The sequence below is a fragment of the Poecilia reticulata genome, chromosome 1, assembly GCF_904066995.2.
Source record: "Poecilia reticulata chromosome 1, P_reticulata-male-v2, whole genome shotgun sequence".
In the NCBI taxonomy this organism is placed as follows: Eukaryota; Metazoa; Chordata; class Actinopteri; order Cyprinodontiformes; family Poeciliidae; genus Poecilia; species Poecilia reticulata.
The window spans coordinates 30,671,531-30,692,539 of NC_088830.1; the positions used below are offsets into that span (position 1 = coordinate 30,671,531).

General features: G+C 38.3%; 1 protein-coding gene across 9 annotated transcripts in view; it reads left to right on the forward strand.

Moving 5' to 3' along the window:
• Window positions 1–452: 452 nt before the first annotated feature.
• Window positions 453–21,009, forward strand: part of gab1 (GRB2-associated binding protein 1) — a 63,043-nt gene continuing 42,486 nt past the window's right edge. For 2 of the 9 annotated variants that reach the window (XM_008419994.3, XM_008420040.3), the window contains exons 1-2: window positions 490–1,005; window positions 1,151–1,300. In XM_008419994.3, the coding sequence (XP_008418216.2) occupies window positions 1,229–1,300 (72 nt within the window). In that variant the 5' untranslated portion in view covers window positions 490–1,005; window positions 1,151–1,228. Of the gene's footprint in view, window positions 1,006–1,150; window positions 1,301–14,552; window positions 14,924–21,009 lie in introns of those variants that run through there. The other 7 variants (XM_081611225.1, XM_081611219.1, XM_081611205.1 and 4 more) reach the window with 7 other exon arrangements.

Genomic DNA, 21,009 nt, shown 5'->3' on the forward strand with positions numbered 1-21,009 from the left:
CGCTGCCGCCTCTCCAGTTTGTCCTCTGAAGAAGCGAGGTCAAGTTAAAGTGCTTGACTTATGCAACTTCCGATTGGGATTTCCAAAATAATAATAGTACCAGACGTTAAGAAGTAATGTACAAAATAAAACGAGTCTCTACTGTTAAATTCTTCTAAGGAAGTCATTCAGTTTTCTTTTTTAATGCTAAAACATAATTACATCAAGGCAGTATATTTAAATAGAGACCAGGGAAAGAACCGCACACTTTGAGTAGTTCAACTTGAGCTCTAAAATGGATCTATTATAAAACTTCACTAATGTTTGTAGCATACAGTAATTTTAATATCCTGTTTATGTTGATTATGAAACCGGAAAAGCGGGTTATCATATATATATTTCTGTACATATACTATTTTAATATATCTACCTATTACTATTGTTATGATTATTTTTGCTTTGACTTTGTTTGTGTATTGAATAGTTTTTTTCTTTGATGCTGATTTTATTTTGAAAGCACGACATTCAAACATCCGGGCTCTCTTGCTTTAGTGTTAGCTAGCTTAACAGTCATGTTCTAGTGGAGACTGAGTTTAGGGAAAAGACACACTTTAGCCGGACTGTCAATCACAATTAAGGAACCATGGGAGTAAACTGCTAGAGAAGCTCGGTGTAATCGCTGTGTTTACGTCCAAAGGTTGCTTTAAATCGAGCATTATGCAGCGGTACGCTGTGGGACGTTTGCAGCCGACCTCGCCAACTGGGATTTCTCGCTCCACTCTGGACTGGAATTAGCATGGGACGTTATATTTAAGAAAACAAAACAAACAGAAAAACTTCACTAGACTCCTTGTTGTTTGTCGCTTTAGCGTTTCAAAGTACTCGAGTTGGCGTTTATCTTCGTCTAAAAGGCGACACGGAGGAGGATTGCGCCCGCTCCAAGCGTGGGAAATAGTGCGTGGATTTGACTACAACTAGTGGGAATCTGTTGTGTTCATTTCTGAGAAACTACCCTGCTCTCTGTCGGTGAGTCGACTTTTTGGAAAGGAGTGACCGCGTCTGTGTGGCTCCCACAGACAAGAAAAGTGCTTCGTTTTTAACTTTATTTTTTTCCTCTCCTGTTTTAATCACACCACTGTGTTTCTTCCCTTTTTTTTTCTGTTTACTCCAGGCGGACGGAGACACTCCCCAGATCAGGCGAAGCCAAACGGCCACCGACCGCTGGGAGTCCGGCGCGCAGGGAGCAGAGATGAGTGGGGGAGAGGTGGTGTGTTCAGGCTGGCTGCGAAAGTCTCCTCCTGAAAAAAAGTTGAGACGTTACGTAAGTGCACTTTATATCCTACTTGTGACGTTGCGATAAATCAACCTGTGGGACCGCATCTCGCCTGCTTTTCTCTGGAGACTATGGAGCGAAATGACAGACATGTTTGCAGGCCTCACGTTGTGCACATTCAACAGCCTGATTTCGATTTTTTTTTTAATTTTTATTTCTTTTGTTTTTTTCTTTCTTGCGTAAACTGTGTTTGCCTCCCATCCCCAACATCCATGAGTTTGCAAAGAACTGAAACTGTGGAGAAACGGCAATATTTTGAAATACACAGTATTGTCAGAGCTGATAAAGCTGCATAAGAAACCTGCAAATAGATCTATTTTTGATTACATAATCTTGCACATAAATGTAGAAATTATTCAATAATTATTTCTTTCAGAGTGGAAAACATTCCCACATCAAAAAGAAATAGAAACATACTTCTTAATATCATAAGCATGGCATAGCTCCTCTTCAATATGGGAAAGATAAAAGAACATGTTGTTACCTAAGGCAGGTTTTTGTTGATCTTGTTGAGTCAGGAAATTGACACAATAAAATATCAATTCACTTGAACATACCTATATTTACAATCTGAGAAATAACTGAATAGTTTAGAGCTGCAAGAATTGCAAAAAGGCTTTATGAGGTTCCAAGTTTTCGTCTCCATATTTGGGTATATTTAAAGAAAGTACCATGATGAAAAAGTTGAATATGTTTTGTAAGGTCGCAGTGATAAATCAACTTAGATTTCCTTAGTTTAGGAAAATCAGCCACCGTCTGATACTTTTCCACAGATTTTATCTGCAAAGGTCTAGAAATCAACTACAGTCCGCTTTTACTTTGCTGTGAATGTGGGCTGACTAACAAACACACAGACTGTTGTCAACTTAGAAACTTTGTTGCTATATTTAGCAGTTTTTCAGGCAAAAAAGTTATGTGTCAGTCAAAGCAGGTCGAGCTTTTTAAAGATTGGTGATCGACCAGAAAACTGCAATCGGTGCTCCTCTAGTTTCTGGTTATTGAAACTCCTATTGTATAGATTCATTACACATTTTTTTTCTTAAAAGCCTTTATTTCTTATGTGCTAATTTATAAATAAAAAAAGATTTTTTTAAACAGAAATGTGTAGTTTCTGAAATCCTCATTTCTGTTGACTGAATGTGTGGTTGTGGGCTCTTCTGCATGGCTTTCTGCATCAGGGCGGAGTGGCAGGAGGGCATCAGCCTGCGGTTCTGTTGAGATTTAATGGAAATCCTAATTGCTTGGATATAGTGGCCTCCAGGCAACATGGATTCTGACCCTCTCAACGCTTTCTTGAAACTCTGAGACCTTTATTTCCAAATTGAATACAAACTTAATTTTAATCTAAAAAGAGGATTTTTAGATCCTCCAGTTCTTTTGCTCCTTAGCTCAGGTTGATTGAATTTTGCTTAACAATCCTCTCAAGGCTGCAGTTATTCCTGTTTCTGGTGCAACCTTTCATACCACAGTTTTTCCTTGAACTTAATCTTCCTTAAATATGCTTGGATAAAGCAATTTGTTTTAAAACCAGCTTTTTTTTTGTGCTGACATTCTGTGACTTCCCCTCCTTGTCGTACAGACATTTGTCAAGTCAGCAGTCTTCCGCTTGATTGTGTAGTCACAATATGGCATCTGCGTAACATACGAAATGTACACATGTAAGTTCCAAAACTTGAGACCTTTAATTTGGAGTTATCTGTAAGCTCAGCCATTAAAATTATGATAAGCAAGGGCTTGAAATATTACTTACAGATTTATTCTGTTTCAGTTTTTATCATGCTGAAACAATTTACTGCAACCCTATGTAAAGTAAGAAAAAGAGGAAAGAAGTTGCTCCTTAAATCTACAGACGGTTTGTGGCAACAACTGCCATTAAGTGTGAGATCAGCTTTACCTGTACCAGCTTTAACTAAGACACTTCATTACCTTAATCTTTTGGTGTTGTTAACGAATAAATTAGTTTTTCTGAAATCCTGTCTTAGTTTTACCCCAGATGTAATGCGGTGCACATCTTCCAAATAGGCCAGCTCAGAATATTTTAATTAAAATGTTGAGGTTCAGCCCTCAAGATGTTTTATTGGAAATGTGAGATCGGCCTTTGTTTCTTTTGGGTCATCAGTTGTTTTATTGAGTCAGGAATAGTGACCTTTGGGGCAAGTGAACTAGATGTTGTTCTGGATTTATTTGTGACCTCCTGGATGTGTTTGTTGTTCTCTTAAAGAAATTTTGTTGGCAGGCCACTCTGGGAATGTTCGCCGCTCTCACATGTTTTCTCTGTTTTTTAGTTGGTTGTGTTTCCCTCTGTAGTTTGCTGGAATCACAAACTCATAGAAATGTTTTTTGATCGGGACAATGATTCATCTCTTTAGATTTTTTAGCTCATTTGAGAGATTTTCATGTTCTTGTCAGACCAGGTCGTGTCCAGGGTATAGAAGCAAAATAGTAGCTAATTCAGGATTTAACAAGGGAGGAAAGTTGTACTTTTTACCTGCTTCAATGTTGGTTGGGATTGTTTTTTTCTTTTGATACACAAAGTCACTGGTACAGTTTGGCACCATTATAGCAGTCTTCCTTGCTCACATTGGTTTCTATATGAAAGCTCAGCTGACATATCCCTTTTGTTTGGTGTAAAATCAGCAATCTTGACTGGATTTTATGTATTTTAACATCTTTAAAATGTGCTTTGAATTGGGTTATTTCTTAATAAGATAACTTCAGCTAATACCTGTGTGGAGGTTTGAGCTACCTTGACTTTGAGTAGTATTTGGTCCAAAAAAGTCGACAAATGCTCTACAAAGTAAACAAAAATAAAGATATTTGGACGATTGTTTAAATTTGTAAAGGTAAAGTGAAGGACATTGAAATTAGAGATGCACCAGTCAATCAGCACGGCAGTCAGATTTCAACTGATCTTCTCTGATTGGCAATCTACAAGTAGATAACATAAAGATCTATCTATTACATGTATAAACACTGATAATTTCTGGCCTATTAACGCATCAGCCAACAACAGATACTTTGTGTTTTCTTTAGTTTAATGAAAGTGAGATAACGTAGAGTTGTCTGTTTTGAGCTGCATGTTCTGCACTTGGTGATCTTGTAGTCGCTTCTTCATGTGGGATGTAAGGCTAATATCCCTGTCAAAGAAACTGCAGCCATCTTTGTTCTTTTATGTCATTAAAATGAAAAAATGGAATCAGCAGATCAGACCTTAACAGGCCAGGAAAAGCCTAATGTGTGGATTTCTAGAACTAAACTATTTATTTATTTTAGTACAATATGTGTTTATAAGGCTCTTGGCTGCATGCATCAGATTTATTTCTATTTTTTTGGGTAACTTCCACCTGCTGCTAAGGAAAAACTACAGTTTTATGTTAAGACTATTTACACGATCCTCCTATGTTTTGCCAGCTCCAATATAAGCATTGAGGACATCATGACTTTGCTTTGTTCATTTTTTTGTGCCCCTGAAATCAAATAGGTGTGTGCATGCAGAAGAGGTTTTAAATCACTGCTGAGCGAAGGCTGACTAGATGAGGAAGAAAGTCCAAACCCCAGTTTATTACCTAATTGTGAACATTTTTATGATAACTCTGCATCCTTTTTCATTGCGGTGATGAGTCAGAGCTTCTCAACACAAACCGCGGCGGCGTCCTGTTCAGTGATGACGCGTCAAATGTATCTCTACAGCCAATTTTTCTTTATATAAACTGATCACCATAAGGTGATCTGATAAGGTAAAAGTGATGCAGTTAAGTGAGGTTTTCTGAAAGTGTGAGAACATTTTGAAGCCTGTGAGACTTTCCATTTAGTGGCAACAAGAATTGTTGTTTTTGGACAGAAATATGCTGCTGATATTGCAAGTGGTTTCATTATTGCAAGTGGTTTCATTGCACGTTTTTGTACAGATCCCACAGAGAACAAGTCAGGTGGAAAAAACCCGAATCAATGAATGAAACTGATCATTTGTGTGTTTTTTTTTTTTTTCAAATCTATCATGAAGCTGCGTTATGTTGGTCTTTCCCCAGCCACAGATTGTCACAACAATTTATGCTCCTGGGTTTTTCCATTTTGTTGCAGCTGCCTTCTCTATCTGGTTTTCCTTTTTCCTCTTTTCGACCATGAAATCAGAATTTTTTTTTATAGATGTTCTGTTGTGAAACCCTAAACGAGCTATTTCTAACACTTTTAGTTCATCTTTATTGAGGCTATCAAAGAAACCTTGTGACTCAAAGAGAGGGAGCTAACTCAGCATTTTCACTACTTACCCTGAGAACATGTAAAGTCATTTTTGCTTTGATCAAATATATTTTGTGCACATTGATGGAAGGTCTGATGTCTACAATAAAACTATAAGTTAAGTTGAATTATTTCCAATTGGAGATGAGGGATTACTTGAAACAAAAAGTAAATGTGAAAGCTTTTCAACTTCCTCTTTCAGAGGAAGAGGAATGACTGAAGCTGAAATCAATGGAAATAAAAACACAATAGTGAGGATTCTTCAGCTCTTCAGCCCCCAGATTAATGGCAGATTGGGAGAATATTCAAATTTTGAATTGCAGAAAAAGTACACACACTCACACACAGTTCAGTGAGCAGTGCTGGATTACTAGCATTTTAAACATTTACACTTTCAAAATCACAAAAATATAGCTGCATACCTTTTTTCCTATGGTTTAAAGTCATTTTGATGAGAGATACATTTCTGGAATGACTAGAATTTCCAGTCGCTCCCCAACCTGTTGCTGCACAGTGCATAGTGGTAGTCAGCTGGCTGAAAGACGGTTGCTAAACATTTGTATCATTTTCATAAAAGCACAAACCTGACTGTTTGGAAAAGGCAGCAATACAGTGTAATATTCTATGTTAGTTTGAAAGTCCATCCATCCATCCATCCATTTTCTTGCACCCTTTTTCCCTCAGTGGGGTCGGGAGGGGTGCTGGTGCCCATCTCCAGCCAACGTTTCGGGCGAGAGGCGGGGTCACCCTGGACAGGTCGCCAGTCTGTCGCAGGGCAACACAGAGACACACAGGACACACAACCATGCACACACACACTCATACCTAGGGGCAATTTGGAGAGGCCAATTAACCTGACAGTCATGTTTTTGGACTGTGGGAGGAAACCGGAGTACCCGGAGAAAACCCACGCATGCACAGGGAGAACATGCAAACTCCATGCAGAAAGACCCCAGGCCGGGAATCGAACCCTGAACCTTCTTGCTGCAAGGCAACAGCTCTACCAACTGCGCCAACCCAAGTCATTTATTAAAAAATATGTTTTTAATTGCATTATAATTAGTGTAATATTCTTCAAAATAAGAACAATTGTTGCTTTATGATATGATAATATAGTAATAATGCGGCCTTAGCAATTCAAAAGGCCATTTTTGCTCTCAGTCCAGCTAAATAAAGCTCATCTTGGGCTGCAAATGTTACCTTATAATTTTCAAAACATATTTATAAAAGGAAATTTATTATTTTTAAATGAAAGAAGAAACTTTTACTAAAAGATGGATAATGATGTAAAAACCAAAGTTTCTACGTAATAACAAAAATGGAAGAAATGGTTCTAACAAAAAATCTTTTGTGTCATTTAGTTGTGGAGGTTTATAGGCAATTATTCTCAAATAATAATAATTAAAAACTCAGTTTGTTAAAGTTAAATTACTGAGAGTTATTGTGGAAAGTCACACTCAAAGGTTATGTTTGTCATACTTTGCTCCCTTTATTGCTTATAAATATTGCAGGGAAAGCATAAATGTTCTCAATAATTCCTTTCTAACTTGACTCATTCAGTGGAACATCTGTATTTCCCTGATGTTTCCCCACTGGAAGCATGTTCGGGCTTTGTTGTGGAGTTTCTGCCTCCCTTAAAAGGGCCTCAGTGGGAGAAAGCGAGGCTTCGGGGTCGAGGGGATGAAGGAAAATATTGAACCCCAGAGGTCCTCCTCAGATGGCAGTAAAACGGAGACAAGGGACCAAACTCCATGAGGCCTCTCGGCAGGGCGAAAGCAAATTTACAGCGCATGCTACACTCCGGATGAAACGGCGGCCGTTTTCCGACAATTGGCCAGAGAAACCTGTACCCAACAAATGTGACGGCACGGCCAAAGCGAAACAAAGGCCCAGCTCTTCGATTAAGTAGAGGATTCATTAAATCTGCTTAGCAAGTGGAACAGAGAACAAACGGTTTCTGTTGAACCCGCCCCCCTCCACCGCCGCCACCACCCTGCACCCCGCGTGCTTCAGGAGACAAACAAACAAGCAACCCGGACGGATTGTAACAGAGGGGTACTTGTGCGGCATTAGCCTCTTAGGCTAACGAGGTAATATTATTGCACAGTGTCCTCGGGATTGTGGGCAGCACTCTGTTTTCAAATTGCTGCTGTGATCTGCCACAGCTTGAAAATGGATTGCACATGGCATTAATAATTTACTATCCATTACAAACAAATGACCATTAAAAATTGATATTAGTTCTGCTGCTTCCCCCCGTCCACTTTTATCCCTGACAACAGACTATTGTCGCTGTGCTACACCTGTGTGTGTGGATCAGTTTCACAGCAGCCACACTGGTAAACAGACCAGTTCAAAGGTGAAGATGTGAAGGTGAGGTTGTACCCTTTTTCTTTTTTTAGAAGAAATTTTGAAAATAATACAAAAATTTCTGAAGGCTGCGTTAGTGAAATATGTGTTTTCTCCCATTTCAAAGCTTTCTCTGTCCTGAGGTGCTCTTTGTTTCAAAACAGGACAAAAGTGAACATGTTTGTGGCGCGTCTGCATTCTTGTTTGGATATTTATAGTGGAGTAAGCCAGAAATCATGTCATTGCCTCCCAAAGACAAACAAACCCGTGAAAGCAAAACACTCAATTTGAAAAAGCCCTCAGGAAAAGCAGTAGCACATAGAAGGGTGTCACAGCAGTCTTTTGTTGCCATGCGGCGAAACATGGATGAATAATAACACCCATGTTTGCTTATATTTTGCAAGACGAGAGTTGCACGTAATCGCATTAGTGGTTCGCTAATCACAGCTTAAATTTGATAAAAATCAACTCACAAGGATCTGTTTCTAAAATTGCATTGCAAGACGTTTGTGCACTTTTGCTTTGTGAAACAAAAAAAAAAACAGTTTGTTCATCTAATGGTAAGTTGCATTAGATTTTGTATTCATAGCTATACTCTTCAAAAAGTATTTACACCCTTCCACTTTCAGCCACAGACTTTGTTGCAGTTTTGAGAAACACAAAGTTATGCATAATCTTGAAGAAAAGAACAAATCAGAAAAATGTGGCTTACCGCTATATTCAGATGCCTCTACTTAGATACTCCTACAAATCCACATAAATTCAGTTCAATATTTATCCCAAAAAGAAAATAAATGTTATAAGTAGCTTACATCATCCAAGAATCTCAAGTAACAGTCAGTTTTGCAGTGAATCTAAAAAAAAGAGCCTCTGACTGAAGATTGTTGCTATCTGACCATCTGATGGTTATGTCATGTTAACAGCTCAATTTCCAGGCAACCGAGACAATATTCCACCAGTTGTTGGCGAGCACTGCTAATCCACCTCATTTGCTTTTGCCGCTCCTCTTTAAATCTGTTTAGCCTTTTTGGTTAGAAAATCGGTCAGAGAGAGATTGTTTTAAGAAGCAGAGCCTCTCTGACTCAATACTTTTTAAAACAACTATTCACTGCAGTTAGAGCTGCAGGTCTTTTGTGCTAAATCTCCACCAGCTGAGCTCATCTGCACACTGAATTACCAAACAGCCCAAGCCCACCCAGATTGCATGGAACACGTTTACAAATGACACTCCTTGCGTTTTTACACAGATTCTGTGGCTGTAAGTTTGGGATTGTTGTCCTGCTGGAAGGTGAACCTCCACCCCAGTTTAAAGCCTCCAACAGGTTGGCTTCCAGGATTGTAATGTATTTAACTCAATTGTTACGGCCCTTGGCCTCTTGAGGCTGTGCAGGCTCCTTTTGTTATGCGGATTCCGCTGTGGGAGCACACCTTCCTGATTGGCTGGTCTGAAGGCTGTCGGAGAACAGTTCCACTATTGGACCAGCAGAGGATTTTCAAATCAATCGGATGTTGATGAGGCCCACCTGCACTCTATAAAGGGCTCCTGAATCCTTCCTCTAGAGGGGCAGCTAGTTTGAAGAGGTTTTGTAAAGCTGTCCCCCTTGTTTGGTGTTAGCAATTGCTTTAGGCAGTTTGTTTGAACTATTTTGTACAACTGCTGTGGCGATTTTTGAACTGTTTTGTTTCTGCTTGTTCTGCTAAGTAGTTTGACTGCTTTAGTTTCACTTCACAAGCTAGAAGCTCGTGTTTGGGAGGCTCTGTGCTCCCCTTAACATTCCCTTTGGGTGTTCCCTGTTTTCCCATTTTTGGGTTATTTTGAGTTTACTTTGAAGTGACTTGTTTGGACCCTTTTGTAACTTTAATTTGCACTTAATATTCTTTAGTTTGTTGACCCCTTTTGTTTTGCATTAGTTGGGTTAAATTGTATTGTTTTGGAAAACTTTCTTGTAATAAATTATTTTACACACCATTTGTTCCTCTGGACACATTTTATGTTATCGTCCCTGGACCCCTAGACCTTGGGGGCGTAACATCAATCTTACCATCAACTTTGACTAAATTTAATGTTCCTGCTGAAAAAAGCATCCACACAGCATGATTCACTGTTTCTTGACTTATTGAAACAAAATAAGTAAAGAAACCATTAACTTTTAGATTTTTTTCCCCTCTTTTATTCACTATTGACTAATTATTACATTTGTTTAGTGTAAATGTTGCCTCATCCCTTCTAATTTTAGTTGGTCATCAGTTCTTAGGATTTATTGTGGCAGAGCATAGATCTCGGACAGTTTCTTCTGTCCTTTTCCCGTCAACTTTTCCATATGTGCATCCCTACCATGCGACTTCCCCTCTCAGCTCCTTCAGACTAGCCAGCAGCAATTAGCAAACACCTAGTGGAATTGCTGAGCTCATTATGCAAACTGTTTCTCAGTGAAAAGTTGGTAAAGACATTGTTACAGGATTAATAGAGGTGCGACGTGGTCATGTCCTAAAGACAGAGTTTCAGAAAGAGCAGAAGTTTTTAAAGAGACAGAGGCCCAATTTCTAAATGATCATATATATATATATATATATATATATATATATATATATATATATATATATATATATATATGAAATAGTCATATTTACTATATACAGCAATTTTAAAACAACTTAACATTACATAGTTACTTGATTGTGCTATAAAATGCCACTATATGCCTGAAAAATTCATAATACTGTCCGTTTAACTTATATTTTACAATAAATAACTAAATAAATACATTTTTATAACGTTCCAATCAAAAATTCATGATTACATTTTTTTTTCTTTTTACATTTTTTTCTCATCATCTCTCCAACTTTCTGAGGACTTTAAAAAAACGTGACTTAAATAATTTATTCTAATATATTTGTTTACAGCTAATCTATTTGGCAGCTCAATTTAGACATTTTACATTTTGAACCTGAAGCTTCAGAGTCTGTTTATTTTATATGTAAACAGACAAGTTAGATTTCGCTCATTAAACTGAATTTCTCTTTTAATCAGGGTATTGTGGGCTGCTTGTGTTGGAATTTGTTTGCTTAGTGGACCAGTGACGTTGTAGTGAACTGGAAGGTAAAGGCTAACTTTGGGATGTTTGTGAAGAGTTGACTCTGCTTCCTGGTGCAGCTGTTTACAGTCCTGTGTGCCAAATCTACAAAGCGGTGTACAGTGCTGCCGCTGCAGCGTTCCTTTGCATCTGGATGTTTGGCTAGCTGACTCTAGCCTTCTCTTTTATTAGAAATCAGTTACCATCTAAAATAATTCCTCTCTCCACCAGTATTTGGTACTTTGCCAAGTTGAACAGTTTGAAGTGCAGGTATAATTAAAAGCAGAAACTCAGAACTGTTCTGCAACGTTCAGTCTTTTTTTTTTTTTTTCCTGTTTCACTGCTCTGGATTATTCTCTCATACTGTGAACTAATGTGATCAAAGGTTTCATGCAGGGTTCAGCTTATTTCATGTTCCAGCTTGTCAACTAATGACACAAGAAGTAAAAATAGTGTGTGTCATAAGAGTGCTTTCTATTTCCAGAGTGTAGTTGTAGTCTGGTGAGGAATTAAAACGGGTCCAGTATGAGAACACAGATGGCCAAAGATGGTGGGCACTAACCGCGCTGCAAGACTTGCCATCAGATTGGCATCCATGTTATTTCAAATGCAAAATAATCACTTGTCAGATCTGTAATAACATTCTTTTAACTGATTCGTGCAGAGTTTAGATTAATAGTAAATAATTGCGTGGGAATTACTGATGACTCTGCCAGGTCTGCAATTAATAACTAAAGAAGGTGCAAACAAAAAGCAATGTGGACAAAAGAGACGAGTGCTTCTCAATGCAGCCCCATGAGGCGGCCTGCAGAGAACAGCTCTCTGTTCTCTCCCTTCCCAGTGCTTCTTGGCAGGCTGAGGCGGCAGGAATGTGAGGCTGCTCTGTGCTGCTCTTTGCTGGGCTGCAGGGTTGTGAGTGCCTGGTCCCTCATTGCCGCCGCTGCCGCCGACTGTTTTAGTTTAGGCTGCGATGGGCTGGACTTCACTGCCCTGCCCTGCACTGCTCCGCATTGCAATCCTCTGGCAATTGTTGATTCTTTTAACACCGAGAGGGAAGAGGAGCCGCTCCCTGGCGCCCCAGAAAGGCATGGCCGCCCCTTCCTGTGTGAGCCGCTGATGGCTACCAGATGGCGAGTGAAGAGAGGGAGAGAGAAAGAGGAGGGGTCCCTGACTCCTTCACTTATATTAGTTCTGCCGTTGTGGTCTTCTGTTCACTGTAGGGGTTTTACAGAATACTTTTTTTTTTTTTTTTGTGTGTTAACGTTTACCTCCATCAGTGCAAAAACATAAAATATTACCAGGTATTTTTGGTCTAGTTCCTAGTTCTAATATCTCAATACACTTGAAAAAAGACAACACCAACATACAAGTAATTTTTCAGACAGATATACTTTTGTTACTTTTGAATATCTATAGTTTACTAGTTCCACTGGCTGATTTTTTTCACCTATAGCGTGAAAAAGATCTTGTAGGTAAAATAATCTGCCAGTGGAACTATAGAACTTTTTATATTTTAAAGAATTACTGACTTAAAACAAGCGCTTATATCTTCACAAAAAGTTACTTGTAAATTAGTTTTGTCCTATTTCGAGTGTACTAAGGTCAAGCCTCTCACAATAAGCAATAAATCGTTTAATCACATGATGAAATAAAACATGCTAGATCATTTTCACTTGTGTGATTGTTTATCTCATATGATTGTACCAAAGACTTGATAACAAAAAGTCTTAAATCTGGTGTAGTGGTCTCAGTTAGCATTTTTTTGAAGGGCAATTTTGTTTAAAGAGACCTTTGTGTCCATTTTATTTATTTATTTCTGTTGTTTTGTTTATTTTCTGTATTTAAAATACCTTCCAGTTCCAGTGTTGAATAAGTTTATTGCTAGTACCATTATTGTACTTGAAAATGGTCTCAAGATTTAGTTTTTGCAACGATCACCTGCTCCACCAGATAGTTTAATTCTCATTATGCAATGTAAGTGGGTTAGTTTAAGCCTTTTCTTGTAGGCATCCAAGCTATTTTACCTGGAAACAAAAAAGGTGTCAGTTATATCTGACTCACCGAAGAGCTGCATGCTCCTTGAAAGTCTCACCTATGTAACGTTTTACTGAAGGCTTTCTCCTCATTCCTCTCAGGCAGAAGAGCTTGTTTGTAGTCATTCAGGAGTTTCAGCAAAGACTTATGGGAGGTGAGAGGGTGGACCAGTTCTTCCAGACTGAAAATCTTTTTACTGTGTGAGCTCTGAACACGGAGACGGCGGTTAAATCCAGTCCAGAATCCAGAACACGGTTTTTGATTTTTAAACTCAAGTTGTTTAAAAATAGAAATGGGATAGAATAATGTCAAGTGTAACAAAAACAAAGCTACATAATTAGATGACTATCTGAAGATATATTTCAGCATGGACTGAAATGAGATTCCTGTTGGATTAAAAAGTACAACTTTGCGTTATCATGGTGTTTCCTCAAGGTTTTTAATGAGTCCTTAATATGTTATTTTTTTGGTAAAAATTCATTAAAAAAAACCAAATATTTCTGCTGTAAATATTGCAGTTAGGTTTAAAATGGGAAAATTACCAAATAGTTGCAACAGGCTGCCGTTGAACGTAGAAACATGCGACGGACAGAACTTTAGGTTCCTATTATCTGTAAGTCTAATATTCAAAAAAATGACAAGAAAAAAAGACTTGAAATATTTAATTCTGTTAGGGGTGTACATTTATTATTGTATCATTTATTGGGCTAAATTTCTTATAAGAATTTGATTTATCCTTGTCATGATAATTTCCAATTCATTTTTAAAATTCCCCAAAACATGCCAGGACTGTCAATTTCACCATTTTCTCCAGTGTTCAACAAGAGGATCAATAAAATTGAAGATATGGTTAAATTTTGTTACGGTGTGCAGCTTAGTGATATAAATCACACTTTATGTAACGAAGACTATTACAAATGGGAATGTATTTGTGTTTGTGGGGCTATAAATGCTGTAATACACAGTGAGAACCGTACAGTTACTTGAAAAAGAAGTAATTTTTATTACTTTTATCACAATAGTCCACAAAATATCGTAAATCCATATTGCCTAACAAATTGAGTTTCACTTTCTGAAATGAGTGACGAAAGACATTTAACTTTTTCATGATATTACATTTTTTGCGAGGTACCTATATCCACATTTAACAGGTCACCTCTCATTTTAAACACACACACACACAGCAGGCATTCTTGTCATGTAGTACTATGTGATCTGACCCTAGCTGCTATGCCCACAGCCCCTTAATATAGCCCACTGCTGTCATGGTACTTTTTGCCCCTCTTCACCTGCTCTGCTGTGAGCGTCAGTACATGTCCATGTTTATCCCAACCTGGCCGGGGGTTTCGGGGGTGTCGACTAGCTGTGAAATATTGTTACCATCTTGTGTTATTTCCCAAGTAATCGTGACGCAGACGGTCTTTCGGTCAAATGAGATTCATTCCCGTCTAACAGCCATTTGTTTCTCCTTTTGTTTTTTAAGTCTTTTTGTTTTGAAAGGCCCGATATAAAGATGAAAGAAACGGGCTGATAAAGAGAAGGGGTTCTGGTCATGTTTTGGCCACTGTCCCTTATTGCATTAGAGCTACTATGGCTCAGTGAGATATCTTTGTCCTGGCCATCAGCCAGAGGACATGTACAGACAAACACACACACACTGAGAAAAGCAAGGAGATGCAGCAGAGACCCCTGCTCTCTGAGACAAATCATTTTGGGGACTGACTGGAAGCTGTGAGGACCTCTCTCTCTCTCTCTCTCTTTTTGCCGGCATTCCAAGGAACTTTCACATGTCCGCCTCTTCCTGTGTTTTGCTCTTTTTCTTGACATGTCCTGGAAAACTGGAATACCTTCCTTAATTTTTCCATAACATTCAACAAATGGGACTTTGAGGAGCCACTTGTGGTAAAACTCAAAGGTGGGTTAGATTTGTTTACTTGGCATTGAAACGCTGTTCAGTAAATTAATGAAACACCGCTCTTTCTCTCTATTTTTTTCTTCTTCTGATCTCAAAGGACTGAACTTAATTAACCATGTGAAGAATTATAGCAAAATGTGGTTCCTTTACTGTGTTGCATTTCAGATGTTTGAAGTATTAAAGGGAGTTCTGAGGCATTTTGATGAGTGGATTAGGTTACAGGTGGTAAGCGAAGCAAGAAGATAACAGGCAATTTTTAAAGATTGTATTCTTTATTATTAAAACTCTACAAACACACTGGCTGGATAAAAACGTACAAACGATCACATTAATTTTTAGCAGAGGTCAAGGTTGTGATATAATTTATTTTGGTTTTGTTTTGCTAAAACTATCAGTCAGCTTGACAGCTGGGAGTTTTTTGAAACTATTAGACATCCTAAACCAAGACATCCTCTTTTTTTCTGTCAACATAACTGAAAGCTGATGAATGATTGTATTATTATATCTTATTTTTCTAACTTGGTAACAGATTGTTCCTAAGCACAAAGATTAACCGCTTAGTAAAATTTCCTAAAACTGAACAAACAAATTTAACGGCATCATGCCTATGCTGAAACTAATTTGACCAACTTGTGTCATATTCAACTTTGACCTTTTCCACACTAAACTAAAGGCCAATAAATAACCCAGAAGAACAGGCAAACATTTGTTCTCTTCTGACAGCTTGTTCTTGAGGCATATTTGGTGTTTTTGTCTGAGAAATGGGAAGATTGTGTGCTGCTGTGTGGATAAACCTACGAGGACTACCAAGGAAATTGAATTCTTGAAGTCTGAAATGCCCTGTTCATGTTGTAGCAGCTCTTGGAGAGAGAACAAACGTCTCTGTTCTCAGTATATTTTGGAGTACAAGTGCTTTGTAGGTTGTCAGACAGCAAAGACGACTGATGGAGTAACTGGGGATTTCTTGTGATGGTTTTAGTTGTATCTTTAAATATTGCATATATTGCAATATCGGTGTGTTCACTATTCATATTGTAAAACGCTGGAGTGCAATAATTGTCAGCTACTATATTCCAATATATATCTATCCTTTTGGACCAGATGCTCCCAGGGAGCACAGGTTACATCATCCAAAGTGCTAAAGGTCACAGAGTGATGGAACCAGAATGAAAAAAGAAGAAAGAAAAAATAGGCACACCCTGCAACTGACATCGTCATAATATTTACAACCTATGCATGATGGCATATTTACAGATTTCTTTGTGAAATATAACTCCTAAATATTTGCAGAAAATTCCCCTATCCACAGGTTTCTCTGTATAACGTATTGATATGCAGCCTGGGAAGCAAAAATACCTACTGTAGATGCAAACCTTCTTGATTGTCTATTGGTCGAGGTTTGCAAAGCAGCCAATCCAGGAGCAACATTCATTTTCCTTGGCACTGATTGGCTGTCCCTCCAAGAGCGGAGATAAGAAAGACTTCGGATGTTATCTTCTGCGGCAGTGCCAAGATGTTTCCCACTATCGTATTTATGCATATTAGGATGTATCCCTTGAAGTATATCTGGTGCAGAAGGAGCATGCTATGGGATTTCCTCCTTCTGAACCTCTGAAGTGCTTATAGTATCAGGAGACGCCCTCGTTCAGAAAGTCTTGCTGACCTCTCATCTTTTCAATTGCAAAAATATTCCCTGATTAAAAAACTTTGCCTGACGCATAGCTTGTAATTCCAGTGTCCAGTGTGAAAGCAAAGCACAGATTTATTCTCTAGATCAACATCAAAACCCTGAGATATTTGATTACACACAAGCAGATGCGCAATTGAGGTCCATGCAGACCAGGAGGAAGTTTGTGCGTTCAGGCCACAGCAGGTGAATTGTTCATAATTCAAGTGCAAACGTTTCATTTCATTGCTGTATGTAACTACTGGGGCCGTAGCGTTTTTGTTTTTGTCACTGTGGGGAAAAAGTTACTTGTATTCATCTGCTTGATGTGTTGCAGCTTAATGTGGCCTCTGTGCAGCTTGTTGAATACTAATTAAACTGGATGAAAATTAAACCCAATTGAATATGTCATTAATAACTGATGGCTATAAGTAGATTATAACGAGATTTTGAAAGTGTTTGGAGTTCAGACCATTACTGTGCATGGGTTTTTGTTCCCTAGTCTGCCAGTATGACTGGTGACTTTTAATTTATTTCTTCATAATAAAGGAAAATTGTTTTGAGAAAATATTTAACTTCTTTGTCCTTTATGCTCCAGGTTATTCATAGCTCCTTTTTTATTGCCCCTTATGTAAACTTTGCCTTCAGTGTAAATGACTTGAAGGAAGATTGTGCGAGTTCATCTTGTCAGCAGTGAAGGGGCCTTGTGATCATGTGAACCTAGTCTGCCATGCCAGAGGAATGTGTTGCATTTAAAGGATGCAGCTTTTGCAAGTGCATGTGACAAAAGGGAAAGAAAAAAGGTTCTGTACGAAAATGTCAAGGTTGTGGAGGAGCAAAGCGTGACCTGCTGGATACATAGCTGGAAATGCAATAGGAGAAACTGTGGGAATGTAATAAACTTTGTTTCAGGGAGGATCATGTCTTGAAGTCAGCTGAGCTTCTTTTATCTGTAGCACAGCTTTAGTTCCCATGGCTCTGTGTAGGCTGCCATCTGTACATGCAAACCGTCCTCAGAGTGTGCTGATTGAATAGAGCACTGTATGAAAAAGCCTAATTGAGAGCATTGAGTCTGGGAATGATTTTCAGCATCAGTTCCCATCGGTTATAGTCAGGGAGGAATCATAATGTTTTTCTAACGCATTAGCTAGAGAGACGCTCCGTTTTTATCTTTTGTCCAAGAAACAATCAAACCAGAAGACATCCTGATTAATAGTTTGTATTTGATTAGATTTTCAGTAAAATCAAGATGAAAGACAGAAAATATGAAAACAGTGCATGAAAGATTTATTCTGTATGTTTAAGTTTACCAAAACACCTGAGAGGAAACTGTCTTCATCTACCAATAAATACGTTTTCTTTTCTATATCGTTTTAAAAAAAAGAGGTCATAAGATGGAGTAAATTATGCTGCATTTCTATAAACTTTTTAATGAAACTGAGTCCTAATTAAGTTAGGTTAGTGGTGACAGGCCAAAATCCACAACAGGATTTTGTGGATTTTGGCCTGTATTATTATTGGACTTTCTTATCACAATAAAAAATATTTCTAAAAAAATATTTAAAATAAAAGCAACAAATATCACCTTGCTAGTCTTATAAATGCAGTGTATTCAGGCTCTTTATATCTGTATTATATTTTATGATTTAACATTTTTTTACAGGGCATGAATGTTCTCTTTAAGATGCAGCTTACGGTTTAGAGATTTTGGTTCTGGCTGTGGAAATGCAAAAATATCAATTTTTAGTTCTTTTATTTGGCGTAAGGAGCACCGTGTTTTGATAAAATGATCAAAGCTGCTGGATTTATTAATGAAGCCAGACTTTGAATATTCCAAACTAAACACGTGAAATCAAATTAAAGTTTCTTGATTTTCTCAAAAAAATGTAAAATCTTGCAGCAGTAGACCTATAAAAAGATTGAGTAGAACTGGGGGGGAAAAAAATCACATTTTAATGTTTGGGATGTTTATATGTAGACTTAAACAGGAGTAAATTAATATTTATTTTAATAAATGGGGCCATCAGAATCCACAGGTGTGCAGGCACACACCCACAGAAGCCAGTTGAGAAGTAAGGACGTGGCGCTGTAGGGACAATGTGAAGTAATAGTTTAGCTGCAGAAACAATTCAGCATTCCTTTCTGCTTGTGATGCGTTTGAGAAATTCCTCAAGTTCCTCAGTGGCTGTGAATCGGCATACGGTCAAACACAGGAGCGCATATGCAGGGCATGACTTCCAAAGTATGTGTTGACGCTACACACACTCACTCTCAGCTGAAAGTAAAGCAGTATCATCTGAATGCGACACCAGAGAGTGGAGGTGTGCGCCGGTTTCAGGGGACTGGTTTTAAATGGAGGCGTGCCGTTTAATTTGGCCGGGAGACGAGCCCAGGCATGCAGGCAGCTCTGCTCTTAAGACACAACACTTAGCATGGGACATACAGCTGCTTTGTTGAAGAATCATTTACAGAGGGGAACCACTGCAGAGCCCTGCAAAAGTAATCACACTTCTGGAATCTCGGATCATTTTAAAGCCCCATTTTAAAGTTTTTTTTTAATAGAAATTTGAAATGACGTAACAACTTAGCATTATTCTGGGTTATGCTCCAATTAGCTTTGCACATTTACAGACTGAAACTCCTTATAGCTTAAGTTCAGTCCGATTATATGACGAGCATCTACGAACAGCAGTTTGCTTCTCATTCAGATTTAGGCTGGGACTTTGACTAGGTCATTCAGTCATTATGCTTTGATTTAAGCCATTCTATTGTATTAACTTTTTTAATCGACTTAATTAACTAAATGCATTTTAACTGAAAAACATATATTGATAAAATTAACATTTTAAGAAACAATGTTTTTAGGAATTGAAATTTTTTTGAAAACACACTTACAAGCTCAACAAAAAATGTATCTAAAGGCAGTATTATGTAATTTACAGGCACATAGTATGAAATCACAATCCAGACTTATTACAAAAACTCTATGTATATCAAATGACATTTTTACCAGCATTTCACTGAGAAGTAGCTCGTATAATGAGCTCAGAAGACGCCAGTTCCACCAGACGTTTACTAATTGCTTCTGGCTAGTCTGTAGTAGCTGAGTTAGGGAGGGTTGCTCGGTGAGGCAGAAGCTCAGAAACTGCATCTCTGAGGAGGAGCTGTGCAAAGATTAAATCCCAGTGGGCCAAGATGGAGCGACTTTGTTGTCCTTCCCTGTTTGCGGATGTCGTTTGTGCATCAGATTTACGGGGGTACCGGAAACATGTGAATACAAAGGTTCTGGGTTGGGACTTTTGCATGTTGGACAACAAAAAAGTGACTCAGTGAAAATGTTTAGCACATCAAAATATTCATAATTAATCTAAATGAATGCAGAAGAATTCCAGCCCTACTTTTTGAATATTGTCAATCCTCATCATGTTGCAAGGAACCTGAAAGCTTCTGAAGGCTGATGTTTTGCTGAGCAGCCAGGCACCACTTTTTTATTGCTGCACAGACATGTTATCAGAGTCCATTTCCTTATTATATGCTCAGTCTCTCAAGCCATTTCCTCACGGACTGACTCTTGCAAGAGAGCTGCTAATCAGATCATGTCCAAAGCAACCTCTCACTGGCCACTTAATGTGATTTTGAATAATTTTCATTGGAGTGATTGGATTAGACTGCTGTTGCTCACTTCATGGACCATGATGGGGTTTGATGCACCTGCAGTGAAGCACAGTACGGCACAACGCTGCAAGAAAAACACTCTTTCTGTGGGTTGGTCAGAGAGAAAAGAATATTAACATACTGTGTAACAAGTAAGCAAAGCATTCACACATTAACACACATGCACCCACACTCTCCCACAGATGGTTTTTACGCCTGACTGTAGAGTCATCCTTCTCACTATGCAGTGATCCACGCCTGCAGAAAGCAGAGAGGACCACGTTGGATCTGCAGCTTGTGAACTGGAACAAAAGCATATGCATTATTATTATTTATTAACTATTTTAGATTAATTTAACTGTGTGCCCTTTCACTGCAGGCTTCTAGACTTCAAATTAAATTTAGAAGTCTAGAATATGTGATTCTTTGTAAAATGTGCTTCATTTGTTCTGCGTGGTGGTTAAGGTGTTATCTCGTAACAAAGCGGCAAAGCTCAGGATGCAGGGCAGTAAACAGACCCTTCTAAAATAATTAAGTTTTCCTGCATACTCACTACAGAAATGAGTTTTTAAATTGGGCTGATTGTTGTTTGGTTCGACAACAGAAATCAAATCATTCTTGTTGCATGATCCACAATGAACCTCTTTATATTTGCAGTTCAATATTGGCAGATGTTTTTCTTCTGAGGAACATTACTCAGAAATATTTGTGGAAAATTTGCCTGTTTGCAGACTTCTTTCATAGATGTTATCTAAAGTATCTGAAA